Genomic DNA, 16,830 nt, shown 5'->3' on the forward strand with positions numbered 1-16,830 from the left:
AGACTTCTCGATTATCTGATCCTTGGGCCACAAATGATTGATGTAAAGTCAGTTCACATATTATTCCCAAGTTTTCAATATTGAGTTATGTAGCTTGAGTGTGTGAAGTATATATTGTTAAATTATATATATATATATATGTGTGTGTAACAACCCCAACTCATCCCCGTTGAAAAGTAGAAACTTTTTATAAAAAAATTACGGAAACCAAAACCCAAGGATCCGAGGCCTCATAGACTTAACAACCATAAGGTATCTCTACATTGAACCATCCAAACAAAATAACTAACTTTATTACTCAAGAATCAAAGTCTCATAACAGAAGTAAATTAAAATTTAAAATCATTGAGCCACACAGTCGTTCAAAACTAACAGAAGGTAAGTCACACAGTCTCGTAGGCTCCCTGTGACAGTCGTTCTCATCACTGAGCTTTAGGTCCTGTTAAAAACATAGGAAGTACTGGGTAAGAATCAAATATTTTTTGTACGAATTCCTCTAGAAATCCAAATAGGAAATAAAAAACATAAATCAAATTCATAGAAGTTTTCAGAGGAACATATAACAACAACAATCTTATAAACCGTTTCTCATTCAAGCATTTGAAAACACTTATCATGCAATAACAATTTCTCACATGAAACAGAGCAAGTAAGAATGCATGAATTAATGCAGAACAGTAAATATGCATGATTCCAATCCACATGCATGAACAATTTATTAAGTTAATATTAGAGATCTCTTTTGCATGCATGTCCTTATTAAATGCACACAAGTTTAGTTTCACTTTTCATTAAAACTCACGTATACTCAAAACAGACACCACAAATTCTCAAAGTCCAAGATAGGTTCTCAGTTGTAGCTTAACACATAATTTGTATTTTATTACTAGGTTCCATGCTTGTTCCTCTGAAATGAAATGGGGATCTTCGAAACACGTGCTTTGATTAACAAGAGCAAGTGTCAAGAATGACACTAAAGCATAACCCTTAAAAAGGGTATAACTGGAAACAAAATAAAAATAAAAATGTATTCTTTATTGATATGAAAAACCAATTGCTTAAGAAGCATTGGGGTAAAATACAAGAGGGGCTGCACCCCTTTATATACACAGCTGAAAGAGGACTCAATAGAGCTGTTGGGCACAGTCCAACAACTCTATTTAGAGCTGTTGGAATGTGTCAGTCCAACAGCTCTATTAAGAGCTGTTGGACTGTGTCAGTCCAACAGCTCTATTGCTAGTCAAGTCTGGACAGGACTTGACTAGCAACAGTCATTCTAGTTCAAACTGAACTAGATGACATAAAGACAAAAAAATAAAAATAAAGGAAAAAAAATACAGAAAAGAAAGAAATTAAAAATGTATTTATATATATATATAATAATAATATAATATTATTATATATACATATATGTACAGTTTTACATTTTAACACTCCCCCTCAAACTTACGGTACAATGAGCGAAAGTTTGTCTAAGAGAAAGTGAAATCGGGGAGCAGCGAGAGGCTTTGTAAAGAAGTCTGCTAACTGATATTCTGAAGTGACATATGGCAGATCAATTATCCCGTGTAGATATTCCTCTCTGACGTAGTGACAATCCATTTCGATGTGTTTGGTGCGTTCGTGGAATGTTCTGTTACTGGCAATGTAGATCGCACTTTTGTTGTCACAACACATTTGTGAAGCCTTTGTTGCTTCAACTCCCATGTCAGCAAGCAGTCGTCGGAGCCAAACTACTTCCATGGTCGTGGTTGCCATGGCTCTGTATTCAGCTTCGGTGGATGAGAGAGATACCTTCTGCTGCTTTTTACACCTCCACGAGATTAATGATTCCCCTAAAAAGACACAAAAGCCAGTGGTTGAGTGTCTGTTATTGGGATCACCTCCCCAATCAGCATCAGTATATGCAATTAAATCAAGAGAAGAGGAGGAAGATAAGAAAAGTCCTCGTCTAAGAGAGGACTTGATGTATCTGATAATACGCATGACTGCTCCCATATGAACAGAAGTAGGAGCATGTTGAAATTGACTTGCTGTATGAACAACATGTGCTATATCTGGTCTGGTAATGGATAGATAGGAAAGTGCCCCGACAAGCTGTCTGTAAGGAGTAGGGTCTGCAAGAAGTTCTCCATCATCAATCTTCATTTTAACATTAACAACTTCTGGAGTGTCAACTTTCTTATCATCAGTAATACCAGACCTGAAAACAATATCAAAAGCAAATTTAGTCTGAGATAATAAATATCCTCTAGGAGAATAAGCAACTTCAATGCCTAAAAAATATCTCAACAAGCCCAAATCAGTCATTTCAAAATGAGATTTAAGAAGTGTTTTGATTGTTTCAACTCCCTGTTTATCGCTTCCGGTGATGATCATATCATCCACATAGAGAAGAAGCACAATGATCCCTGCATCAGAATTCTTAATAAACAAAGCAGTGTCAGTTAAACAGAATTGAAAACCAATATCAATCATAACACGACTAAACCTATCATACCAAGCTTTTGGTGCTTGTTTAAGTCCATAAAGAGCTTTTTCTAAGCGAAGGACTTTACCCTTAGGAATACTTAGACCAGGAGGGGGTTCCATATATACTTCTTCAACTAGCTTTCCATTTAAAAAAGCATTTTTGACATCCATTTGAAAAATAGACCATTTTTTGATAGAAGCTAAGGCAATTAAGGTTCGGACAGTAGTCATACGAGCCACCGGAGCAAAGGTTTCTTCATAATCAATCCCATATTCTTGGGCATAACCTTTGGCTACTAAACGGGCTTTATATCTTTCAAGAGTACCATCACTCTTGGTTTTAATTTTATAAACCCATCGACATCCTATAGTTTTCTTCACTGGAGGAAGATCTTGAATATTCCATGTAGAAGCCTTTTCAAGTGCATCTAATTCAGCTTTCATGGCTTCTATCCATTTGATATCATTTTTTGCTTGAAAATATGTGGATGGTTCTTCATATGAGTGAATTAATGCAATAACTGCCCTATATGTGGGTGAGAAAGACTCGTATGATACAAACTTTTCTGGAGGCCTCGAGATTCGGGATGATTGTCTAGTTGGAATGTTAGAATATTTCTCAAGTGCACATGGAGTATTAGACTCTTGTCGCCTGGAATATTGAATACTAGTATCTCTATGAACTTCTTCATTTTCAACATTAAGATCAATAATTCTTTGATCATCATCAAAGTTACAATCAAGGTCATATTCATCAGATGTTGATGTTAGATCTAGCAAAAAGGAGTACTCAGTGACGTCTTTTAATTTTCTAAAATCAAAGAAGCTCTCTTTTTCAAGAAAGGAAACATTTCTAGACACATATAGTTTATTATTTTTGAAGTCAAAACATCTATAACCTTTCTGGTTTTCAGCATATCCTAAAAAGGCACAGGGAATCGCACAAGGGGAAAGTTTATCATTTTTGTCAGTAAATATGAAACATTTGCACCCAAATATTCTTAATCTAGAGTAGTCTGGAGAAATGTTCATTAGTTTTTCAATGGGAGTGATATTTTGTAACGAAGAAGATGGCATCCTATTAATGAGATAGGTGGCAGTTAAGGCAGCTTCTGCCCAAAAGTCTTTAGGGACTTGATTTGCTATTAATAAAGTTCTAGTGGTTTCTATAATATGGCGATGTTTTCGTTCTGCCAATCCATTTTGTTGAGGTGTATAAGGACAAGATCTTTGATGTGTGATGCCATGCAATTTAAGATAATTTTGAAAATCTGTGGATAAAAACTCTCCCCCTGAATCTGTGCGAAAAATAGTAATATCATTTTGAAATTTGTTTTTAACCATATTATGAAAAGTTTGAAAGTATGAAAATACTTCAGATTTATGTTTGAGAAAGTACATCCACGTATGTCGGGAGAAATCATCGACAAAAATAACATAGTAAACAAATCCTCCTTTAGAAATTACTGGTGCAGGACCCCAAACATCCGAGTGTATTAATTCAAGTGGTCTTGAAGAGAAAAAGGTTCTGTTCTGAAATGGTAATCTTTTCATTTTGCCGAGAATACAATCTTTACAATCAAATGATTCAGAGTTACAAAATTTTCCTAGATTTGGAAAATGTTGGATTTTGGCTATATGTGGGTGACCAAGTCTCTTATGCCACAGTTCCAACTCTATTTTTTGAATATTATAACAAAAAGCTTTCTTCGGCATTTCCAAAAAATCCATGTAATAGAGTCCTCCTTCTCTATGGCCTTCCCCAATCAGCTTGCCTGACTGGCGATCCTGTACTCAACAACCATGAGAAGAAAAAGAAATATTACACCCATAATCAGAAATTTGAGATACAGATAAAAGATTTAAATTTAATTTGGGAACATGTCTAATTTCTGGAATAAAAAATTTTTTTGTTTTATAAATTTTTTCAAAATTTCCTATTCCTTCTATTTCAAGAGAAGTCCCATCAGCAGTAAAGACCTTTAACACACTTGTTTTATTTTTAACACATTTGGATAGACTTTGATTATTTGGGGTCATATGAAAAGATGCACCAGAGTCAAGAAGCCAAGAAATTTTACCTAAATCAGAAAAAGATGAGGCTGCTGCGCCGGTTGAAGCTTCAGATGAGGAAGAGGCACCTTTGATGAGAGGCTGAAGAATCTCCATTAGTTGGGCCAGGGAAACTGGTGCATCCTGATCTTTAGGCTCCGATCCAGCAATTGCAGCTCTTTTTTCTCTCAGCTCCTTAAGTTTGGGACATTGTGGCCTGTAGTGTCCCGATTCATGACAGTGATGACAAATAACTTTCTTCTTATCATAGTCACCATTTTGTCGGTTAGAGTGAGGAGGCCTATATGATCGAACATGATTCCCTGGTCTAGACACGGCTAAAACGGAATCATCTTCAATTTTTAAAGAACCTTTCCGGAGACGATTTTCTTCCATTGTTAACTCTTCAATAGTTTCAACAATAGAAGGAATTTTTCCCCGGTGAAGTAGGGCCGATTTAGTGGTTTCAAATTCCGGCCTTAATCCAGTGATAAACTGGTAAAAATGTTCAGCATCGAGTTGTTTCTGACGAAGCTCGATGTCTTCGGCACAATGCCACTTTGGTTCTAAAAGGGAAAGTTCTTCCCAAAGTTCGGACAACCCATTGTAATATTCACGAATAGTTTTGTCTCCTTGTGTCATCATTCGAACTTTTTCTTGGAGGTTGCACACGTGTGCAATATCTTTAAGGGAATACATATTCTTAAGGTATTCCCATGCCTTATCGGCATGATCAAATTTGGCAAGACTTGAGCATTTTTTAATGTCAACGCTATTGATAAGCCATGACATTATCTTCGCATGAGATATTCTCCATTCTTTCCATTTCTTCTCGTATGAGGCAATAGCCTTGATTTTCTCTTCTTCCGATAGAGGGACCTCTTTATCTCCCTCCTTTTTAGTAAGAGATAGCTTAGGTTCCGAATCGGAACCATCCACAATCCCCCATAAGCCTTTTCCCCATATATGGTGCTTCATGATTGAAGCCCATGTTACATAGTTCGTATCGCTTAGTTTCATAGGCATGATGGTGACTTTATCATTGTCATCCATCGATTACAAGGAGAGAAAAAATAGGGATAGAAGAGAAACAAGAAGGAAAATGAGAAAGAAAGAAAAAAAAACAATACAACAAGATGTGAAATCTTCTCCAATGAAGTGATAAAACACTTCTCTTCAAGTGGCGAACACTTTTGCAAACGGGCACGGAAACCGAGGCAGCTTTTCCTCAAGATTTAGTACTTCCGCGGCTCTGATACCATGAAATGAAATGGGGATCTTCGAAACACGTGCTTTGATTAACAAGAGCAAGTGTCAAGAATGACACTAAAGCATAACCCTTAAAAAGGGTATAACTGGAAACAAAATAAAAATAAAAATGTATTCTTTATTGATATGAAAAACCAATTGCTTAAGAAGCATTGGGGTAAAATACAAGAGGGGCTGCACCCCTTTATATACACAGCTGAAAGAGGACTCAATAGAGCTGTTGGGCACAGTCCAACAACTCTATTTAGAGCTGTTGGAATGTGTCAGTCCAACAGCTCTATTGCTAGTCAAGTCTGGACAGGACTTGACTAGCAACAGTCATTCTAGTTCAAACTGAACTAGATGACATAAAGACAAAAAAATAAAAATAAAGGAAAAAAAATACAGAAAAGAAAGAAATTAAAAATGTATTTATATATATATATAATAATATAATATTATTATATATACATATATGTACAGTTTTACATTTTAACATCCTCGATCGATATCAGGAATCAACACCATCCATCGGAACATTAGAAATCAATATCTAATGTCGGGACACCAGGAAAATCAACATCCACTTATGCCATTTTCTTGATATACCAATAACAATAGCTGATGTCTACAACACCACCCCTAGACAAAGTGGCAAAAAACTCCCTAAAATCGTGGTCGGGAGGCGAACCACCATATCGGGTTCAGGGACACAATCACACATGGACTTTTAGTATTCTCACAGTTTTCCCAAAACCGCTATCCAGGATTTCCACACTGTGGAAGAGATATTTAGGAAGAAAAACATTAATTATACTATTTATCTCTTTTATCTTTTTAACAATAATCAAATTCTTTACCAAAACAATCATTTTGCAAATCAACATGCAAAAACACATGAGACCTTAGTCCGTTACAATATTTAACAGTGAAATTAATTCAGAAAGCCAATAATTTCAAATGGATTTTCCAATGCATACAACAAATCTTAGAACAACTAATGCTTGTGGCCCATATGGCTTACAATGGTTCACATCTGACCACCAGTGCATCTTATTCAAAAATCTTATACCCAATTATTCAAACATGTCCACAATGCACATTTATTCATACACAACAAGAATACATATATAAAAAGTTTACACATGTATATAAACACTTGCTTGCAACATTAAAACTAATGCATAATATCCAAAGATGCACATGATCATGTTAATGCAATATTAAAACTCACTTCAAAATCACGTGTTCATGATATGCACATCTATGTCAACATGATATTTATTTGCATGAGCTTATACAACCAATAAACACTTTTGCCAATTCGGGCATGCTCGGGGTACATAACATAATTATGCTATTGGTAACATGTTTCTCATGTATAAACATGCAGTCAATGGTAGTGGACAACGGACAGTCTTGCACAAAAATATGCAGCACTACCCTGCTCTATAACAGCCCACCAACAATAAAAAACAAAACATATTTAACAACATTGTAACAACTCATATCGCAACAACAAAAACAAATTAATATTCAGCCTAATCATGACAGCATATAGAAAAATTTTCTAACATAATGCTAACATAGATCAAAATTGAAATTTCAAGGTTGTTTCAATGACAACCCATATGACAGCATCAAACAACTTCATAATAGCCATATCGTAGACAAACCGAGCATGAGCAGCTTGCTCATGACCCTCACAGGGGTTGGCTATGAGCTCGGCAATAAACATCATGTCATAAGACAATATTAACAACACTTTTGACCAACCTAATGACATCAAATGCAATTACGATATAAAAGCAACTATGACAGCCTCAAAGTAGCTATGCTATGCAACATTAGCTGGGCTGACAAATATAAATTATCGTTGCCATGCATTATAACAGAAAAATTGGCTCTAAAGGTATTTTTACTTTGTCCGACCAAAGGGCAAGTACATGGCATATCTAGACCAGATTTGTGTCTGCAAAAACCCTAGCAGATCTACATCAGATTTGCATTTGCAAAAACACCACAAATCCGACCGAAACAATGAGTCTAAGCTCAACAGATCAGCACTGGATTTGCCTGCTAGAGTCTTGGCAGATCTGGGCCAGATCGTGTGTGTGTGTGTGTATATATATATATATATATATATATGTGTGTGTGTGTGTGTCTGTGCGCGCGCGTGCGCGCGCTCCAGATCTGCACACTCATATACCTGGTAGATCTGGTGACAACAAATTTTTTTTCAGCTGCATATGTATGTAATACTAACCGATCTAAACATGTAAAAAAAAATACATGATAAAAATAAAAAACTGCATATGCATTAAATCTGAACAAGCTTACTTAATTAGAAATGATACTTGATAAACCGAAACTGCATATGCATTTAAATCTAAACATGTTTCCTTAATGGAATCGATACATGATAAAAAAAACAAAACTGCATGTGCATTAAATCTAAACATGCTTTCTTTAAACAGAAACTGCATATACATCTAAATCTGAACATGTTTCATTAATGGAAATGATACATGATAAACATCAAAAACTGCTTGTGCATTAAATCTGAACATGCTTTCCTTAAACAAAAACTGCATATACATTTAAATTTGAAAATCGGAACCCCATTCTGTTAACAACCAACGATTTTTCGGTGTGTATATAAAGAATGTTTTGATGACAGTTTTAAGCACAGTCTGATAACAGTTTAAAATCAGCAGATCTGGACCAGATCTGGGCATCTATGAAAATCGGCAGATCTGTTCATATGCATAGTCAAATAAATCTGTCCACTAGTGTTGTCGGACAGATCTATCCACATGTACCTGTGGCAGATCCGAACTTGAGAACATGTCCATTACATCCTTTTGTACTTTTGCTATGTATATATAGAAAAATCGATAGGTATACAAAGAGAAAAAAAATCAGATTTTTGATACATAGAGAAAATGGTCCTTCGTAGAAATAAATCTGCACATACACACATATATATATGTACTCATAAAAAAAATTAGATTTCTTTCTTTCTTCCACCAAAAACATCACATAAACTTAACTTAGGCTATTTCTCTCCGTTCAAATTGATAGAAGAACCCGTACCTTCGTTTAGAAACGGAAAAAGACCAGAAATAACGTCGGACGATCGGGACGGAAGGAAGTCCTCTTCCTTCTTTCCTTCCTCTTTTCTCTTTCTTTCTTTTCCCCTTCTTCCTTCTCTCTCTCTCTCTCTAGAAAACAAAATCTAGAGAGAGGGGCGAGTTAGACCCTTTTATAATTTTTTTTCTTTTTTTGGTCTTCTAGAGAGAGGGTGACGTCCCTTCTTGAGTTTCTCATCCATTTGGCTACAAGATAGAGTTCTAATTTTGAACTCTATCTCTAACCTCTTCCCTTTTTAATTACCTTTTGATCCATTTGGTGTTTTATTTTGTTTTACTATTTTACTTTAACCTTATTTGGGCTCTTCTAGAATCCCTACATATTATGTTACTGTCATATCTAAAATAAAAATTAGAATTAATTAATTTTTAATAATTAAATAATTATTATTTATTAAATAATAATTTTTCAGAAAGTTTCAGAGGGTATCTCTTCCTTCTGGGAGTCTTTTTAACTTTGAATTTCATCAATTAAACCTTTTTATTAAATTTAAAACTTTAAATTCGTTGAACCTAGATTTTGGATCTGGATCTGAATCCAAGATCCAAATCTATATCCAATATTCATATGGATCTCAAATTGGACTAGATCCTGATTAATATGGGTCTTGGATCGGGTCCAGATCCCTATCAACTTAGATCATATGGATCTAATGCGATCCGATCCAAAACCGGTCACATCGAGGCGGGTCATTTTTGAAAAATGCGATTTTCGGGCCAACTGTAGCCCGAATTCAGAAAAACAAAATATCAATGTTTTCAAAATTTTGAGACGTATCTAATGAGATATTACTTGAATTTTGCCTCCGAATTTCACCTGAATTTAACTTGAATTTCGCCCGATTTTAAAAGTAAAAAATAAAAAGTTTTTACCAAATCTTAATTGGCTCATTTAGGTATTGTCAATGGGTCCTGGGCCAAGCCCAGGCTCAGCTCATGCCACCTAAAATCGAGGATTTTATCAACTTTACCAAAACACCTAGCCAAATTTTCTGAAATCTTAGAATTTAAATTAGTAGAAAAACACACGATATATATCCTTACCCCCTTAAAAGAATTTTGTCCATGAAATTAGAACTTACCGAATAAATGTGGGTAGTGGTCACGCATGTCGGCCTCAGGCTCCCAGGTGCACTCGTTCAGTCTGTGATGTTATAAACGTACCTTCACGAACGGGATCGTCCTACTACGTAGTGTCCTCTCTTGGCGATCCACAATCTCCACCGGCCTCTCCTATGCCATCATGCCAAGCTGTACCTCGACCGCCTCGTAGTGGATCACATGTGAGGGGTCAGACACATACTTCCTCAACATTGAGACGTGGAAGACGTTGTGAATCTGGAAAAAATGAGGAGAAAATACCATAGGTTATGCTGACTTGCCAACACACTTGAGGATCTCGAAAGGTCCAACATACTGAGCACTCAACTTTCTCTTCTTCTCGAACCGAAACACACTCTTCGTAGGCGAGATTCGAACAAATACATGATCGACCACGGCAAAACTGAGCTCCCTGTGCCGTTGATCGACATAGCTCTTCTGCCTGCTCTGTACTGCGACCAACCTCTGCCGGATCAACCGCACCTGGTCCGAGTAGTGCTGAATGGCCTTTGGAGACTCCACTGCTCTCACTCCAATTTCATCCTAACACATTGGAGATCTGCATGGTCTGCCATACAGAGCTTCGTACGGGGCCATACTAATACTGGCATGATAACTCGAGTATCTTGCCTGTGAAGGCGATCATCACCATTTATGTGATTTCTTTTTTATCATTGTGCATTTGCACACTAAGAGGTTACCATAAACCTCTCATCCAATCATCGTAATACTAACATGCTGTGTATGTCTGATAGTACCACTACGATGAGAGGGTTATCGGTTTCTCAGAAAGAAACCCCAACATCATTTTTAGAAATTTCAATGTTTCGTGCTTTAGATCAGAGAATATACGAGTCATTTTAGATACCAAAACAAAAGACTGAACATACGTACCACTTACGTCTACGTAGTCAAAGCCTTTCCATTATGCAAGTTTGAGGGAAAGACTCGGTTGCGAATACACAAACACCAAATACTTGTTTTTGCTTTTCGAGGCAACGAATTTTACGAGCTTTGAAATCTCGCATTTGAAAACCTTTTAAAAATAAAGACTTGGCGACTATGTCACATGGGTGCGGGTGTGGGTGTGACATAATTTTAAAAATTTTGGACACGGGGACTCAGTTATATATATATATATATATATATATATATATATATATATATATATATATATATATGGATATTGTCCTCTAAAGTTTGGCACCAGCATGAGTGTTTTTACAAACTTTGCAAATTGTACTTCTGCCCTTGCAGAAAGGGGGGTTCGGGGGCTCCCCTCCGCGCGGGTTCCATTGCACGGTCAGCGGGCGGGGGTCCAGGGGGGCCGCCTCTGGCGGGGGGCAGCGCCCCTCGGATTTTTTTCGGGGCTTATGTTTGAGACTCATGCTATATATATATATTTTTAAAAAATATATAAAAAATTCATTTTTTTTGCCCTAAAAATGGATATTTTTGGACTCAGTCAACGTTGACCGAGTCCAAAACAAGGACGGACTCAACCTCGACTCGTTGTCCGAGTCCGGGCCGTGTCCGAAGCCGCACTTGTGTCCGCACCCGTGCCAGGGCATGTCGACTCGGGTGCGGTGCCTCCGTAGCCGAGTCCGTGTGACAAAGCTTGGCGAGGATGTGCAAATCTACGTCTTTTAATGGAAGCGTAATACAAAGTAGGCAGGAGTATGCAAAACTTCATACTTTATAAAGTTATATATATGTGTATATAGAATACATATATATTAAAGCATAAGCCTGTGCACATTGTAGCACGACGACAAAGTAAATGACATAAAGCAAGGCCCGATGTACGAAACCACACATCGAGCTAAATAAACTCCGTAAGCGATGCACGATGTATGAAACCGTACATCGGCTAAATAAATTGTGTAAGCGACGCACAATGTATGAAACCGTATATCGGCTAAATAAATTGTGTAAGCGACGCACAATGTATGAAACCGTATATCGACTAAATAAATTGCGTAAGCGATGCACGATATACGAAACCGTACATCGGCTAAATAAATTGCGTAAGTGATGCACGATGTACGAAATCGTACATCGGCTAAATAAATTGCGTAAGCAATGCATGATATACGAAATCGTACATCGGCTAAATAAGTTGCGTAAGCAGTAGCCTGTACACATAACGACGTGGCGACAAAGTAAATGGCATAAATTTTAAATGGACATGAATACGCAAAACTGCATCTTTGAGTTAAAAGCATATATATATATATACGTATAAGTTAGAAGTATTCTGTCATTTATCCTCGTATGCAACTTTTTCTTACCTCGAAGATGGTCGGACTTGCTGACGATTCCAAGCATAGGTTTTTAAAAGCTTGTGCCTTAGTAAACATGTCACGTCCGTTGTGCCGTTGTGGAGCGCTAAAAAGATTTCATTGCGCTGCATAAAGAATGGTATTAAAACCTTATCTTGACGATGATTGCATCGTAGGGGTCAAACTTGAACCTAATTCGAGCCGAGCTCGGTACAAGAGGCAGGGGGTAAAGCTCGACTGAGCCAGGCTCAGTTTGCTAATTGAGTCGGCTCAGTCTGAAAGCGGAGATCAAGCTGAGATCGGTTCTAGCCGAGGCTGCGCGACCCATGGGAGAGGGGTGGGCTCGGTGGTTAGGCCTGTAAGGAAGTGAAATTACCCTACAAAAATATCTCTCAACAAGTTCTCACAAATACACCACAAGAACCACAAAGGTTCACAAAGAGAAGTCAAGAACATAAACTACCTGAAAATGGGTATACAAACATGAAATAAATAAATTTATTGAATTGGGATAAAATCCCATACAAAAGGAATGAATTACAAAGGGGATTAGTCCCTATATTTTTAGGGAATGGGAGAGGAGCCTCAAGGGAGTCTTTGGACTCCCAAAGGCTCTATTAGAGCCGTTGGGAGTCTAACGGCTCCCTTGTGGCTGCACCATTTTGACTAGTCAAAAAGGTACTTTTTGATTAGTCAAAAGTTGAAGGTTATAAGGGTCCTAAAATGGACTGATTTAGCTAGTTCTAGTTAGGTTTCAACTAGAAAGAACTAAACCAAATACTAACTAAAGAAAAAAAGAAAATTACATGCCTATGAGATTACATATTTTAACAAGACCGAGCCTGGCTTGGTCCCAGTCTTGCGACAGGAAGGGTGCGGCTGGGGCTAGCCTCGTCGGGGCTCAACTTGGCTGAGAGGGGTGTGAAAGGGGGGTGCCTGCTCACTTCCGGCCTGCTGGAAAATACACAGAGAGGAGAGAGGGGGTAGCAGTCATCAGGGAAATAAAAGGCTCGGCTACCAGGCCGAGCGGGGTTTGGCCCCCAAACCAGACAGGACCGAGCCTAGGCTCGGTCCTCCAGCTGAGAGAATCGGGTTGGGCTCGATTCAAACCGATCTCAGCTTGGTAAGGTGACTTAGGGGACAACTGCGGCATGATGCTACAACTGTCACTAAATAGAGAGAATTGGCGCAGGGGGCAAGGGAGGCCCACGACAAGTGGGTTTGCCGAAAATCAAAGAGGAAGGAGTGCTCGAGGTGAGCACAGAGGCATTGGGGTTCAGGGTTCTCAGGGAAGAAAACAAAGGGCCGGAGGAGAATGGTGGAGGTACTTAGCGATTGGGTGGCCCCCAGTCAACCATAATGGCGGCAGCTGCTGCCGCCCTCCATGGCCACCAACAAAGGGGCGACGACAACCACCCATCCTAGCCGACCTTGCTGTGGTAGCAACAGTTGTACGCTGCTGCTGCCTTCTGGGAAATAGAGGGGGAAGAAGGGAGCAACAACACCTGTGTGGTGCCGTTGCTTCTGGCAGGGCGGCGACATCAGGCGGTGCCACCATCACCGAGAAGAAGGGAGAGAAGAGAGGAGGAGGATGGCTCGGGTGAGCCGGTGAGAGGGTGAAGACGAGGGAAGAAGAAGAGACGGGGGAGGATGACAACATACCTGAGGCTTCGGGCGGCTCCGGTGAGAGAGAGAGAGAGAGAGAGAGAGAGAGAGAGAGAGAGAGAGAGAGAGAGAGAGAGAGAGAGAGAGAGAGAGTAGCGCCTCCGACGATGCTCCGGCGAGAGTCGGGAGGGTTGGGGTTTGCAGAGGAGAGTCGGGAAGGTCGGGGTTTGCAGAGGAGAGTTGGGACAAGAGGGCTTCGTTCCTTTTTTTTATAAAAAGTAAACCCCTTGTGGGGGGTTTAAATAGAACGCAAGGGTGGGGGGGTAAGGACCCAGATCCAACTTGGATCCAAAACACTTTTTTTTTTAAACCACGAGTCTTACAATATATGTATTTATATCTATGTCACAGGGATTCGGCTAGCAGGGTGCCGCACCCGCGTCGACGCGGGTGCGGGTGCGGCATCGGGTGCGGTCAACCCGATCCTGGGTGCGTTGACCGCACCCAGGATCATTTAGGTCCATTTTTTTTGGATTTAATTTGCCCTATGAAATGGGTTGAGGATTTTTTTTAAAAAAATTCTGCTGACAGCTGCTGCTGCTGCTGCTCCTGCCTTTTCAATCCTGATCCTTCTTTTTCGTAAAAGATTTTCTCTCTCCATAATAAATGACAATGATGGTGGTAGCCTTGCTGATCCTTCTTTTTCGTAAAGGATTTTCTCTCTCCATAATAAATGATAATGATGGTGGTAGCCTTGCTGATCCTTCTTTTTCATAAAGGATTTTCTCTCTCCATAATAAATGATAATGATGGTGGTAGCCTTGCTGGCTATTAGTATTCACTGTTCTTCTGACGAGATGGGTGCGCTATCGTGCAACTGTATATAAAATGAAATTTGAAAAAACCCGCGTCGGGGGAACCCCCGACCCCCTTATATATATATATATATTTTACATTTTTGCCCCTGCCGCACCCCCGCACCCGGGTTTTTTGGAAGTGCCGAATCCCCGCACCCGCACCCGCACCCGCACCCGCACCCACACCCGCACCCATGTGACATAGATTTATATGTATACATACCAAAACACTTTTTTTTTAAACCACGAGTCTTACAATATATGTATTTATATGTATACATACAAATAGATGTATATGTATTATTTACATATATACGTATATATATGTATATATATATATATATTTTGTAAATATTTTTCCTTTATTTTTTATTCTTTTCTTTTTGTCTAGTTCATTTCGAACTAGTCAGAATTCTATTTGAACTAGTCAACACAATGTTGACTAGTTTGAATAGCTGCTTGGGCTAGTCCAACGACTACAAATAGAGCTGTTGGACTAGCTCCAACATCTCTATTTGGGACTCCATGGTGTTTATAAATAAGGGGTAAACCCCTCTCAATGTAATGCTTCTTGCATCTCGTGTTTCAATAAAATATTATTTTTTTATTCTTTGTGCATGCCCAATGTGGCATTTGTGATTGTGCTCTTTGTAGCATTTGTGAGCCGTTAGTGGCATTTGTGCTTGCACACTTTGGACTTGTTGGTGGACACTTTGTTCGTGGTTAAAGGTGCCTCACCTCTTCTTACATATATATTTAAGTTTGAAATTTTGTGTAGGACAAAATGATCAAGAACTCCATAAGGGAGATCTTTAAAATGCAGTACAAGTTGAAATTTTACCTTTTGTTGATAGTCCTGATGAAGCTTGATGACTATCTCCAAAGAGTTCTTTGGAGAAAGCAGCTTCTGTAGGATTTTAGCTTTTTCTTGAAGATAGCATACTAAATATGACAAAACTTTTGAGGTTGCATTGCAACTGAATATAGGATTGCTAGTTTATGAAATATTCTGCAAAAATGAACCATCAATATTTTCTCCCAAAGTCTTACATATGTGGTATATGAAAACAATAAACAAATACTATTTCAGGATAACCTTCTCTCTTTCATGTAATTTGGCTACCTATGCTCATTAGAAAATGGCCCATGACCAGTTGCATCGAAGTATCATTCATTAGACTGGTCAAAGCAAGCAAGCAGGCTTTCCAATAATTCCGGGGGAACAAATGTACAATGAATTGCATATATAGATGACTTTCAATCAACTGGCACATTATAGAGAATGTCATTTAGTTTTAGAAGGTTTCTGCATACTTTATGAGTTAGTCATTGTGAATAACAAAGGGTAAACAAGTTTATGACCAAGACCTTGGTTTCTATTTATCTTTTGTTTAAGGTATCATCATAGGCTTAATGTTTGATTGATATTTTCTTACGAGTATAGGTTTTTCTACAATGGATTTTCTGTTTTTGCTATTGCATATTTTATCATTTTAAATGCCCATTGTGCTTAAGAACACTATGCAATGGTATCACAGTCATGCTATAACAAGCTTGTTAAAAATATTTGTTTAACAAAAAGGCATGTACATTCACTTTATCAGCTGTGTTATGATAGTGGCATATAAAGTAGCGTGCCTTGCATACTTTTTGAATACAAATCAAATACATAGAGAATTGTCAAGTATACATGCTAAGACACTTACATTTGAAGCATGTGCTACCAACATGAGTGAGATATCCTCATATACATTCTTTAATATTTGTTCTGCACTTTTTAGGGATGTGAAATAATGTTTACGGGTTATTGCTTTCCATCTATAGTTACTCTATATGGCGATGGCATCAAGTGTGGAGGTCTCATTTCAGACATATTCGATTGTACTAAAAGGTCTTCTGGGTGTTGGTAAATGGAAGAAGTACATAGAGGTATACATTACGATACTTTATCTCTTATCTAGCACATACTTTGATTTAACTAGCTTCAGAAAAATACAAGAGCTCAAACTTTCCACATCCTTTTATTAGAAAGCATGCACCAAGAAATAACTTAAAGGGGAA

The 16,830-nt window shown here is 38.2% G+C and overlaps 1 protein-coding gene across 5 annotated transcripts in view; it reads left to right on the top strand.

The window, feature by feature from the left end:
- EMB2654 (Tetratricopeptide repeat (TPR)-like superfamily protein) overlaps positions 1–16,830 on the top strand; it is a 120,869-nt gene that overhangs the window by 39,170 nt on the left and 64,869 nt on the right. For all 5 annotated transcript variants that reach the window (XM_089996790.1, XM_089996789.1, XM_089996792.1 and 2 more), the window contains exon 8: positions 16,594–16,698. In XM_089996790.1, coding sequence (XP_089852916.1) covers positions 16,594–16,698 — 105 coding nt within the window. The remainder of the gene's footprint in view (positions 1–16,593; positions 16,699–16,830) is intronic.

The sequence above is a fragment of the Nuphar pumila genome, chromosome 2 (genome assembly GCF_984573655.1).
Source record: "Nuphar pumila chromosome 2, dmNupPumi1.hap1.1, whole genome shotgun sequence".
Lineage (NCBI taxonomy): Eukaryota > Viridiplantae > Streptophyta > Magnoliopsida > Nymphaeales > Nymphaeaceae > Nuphar > Nuphar pumila.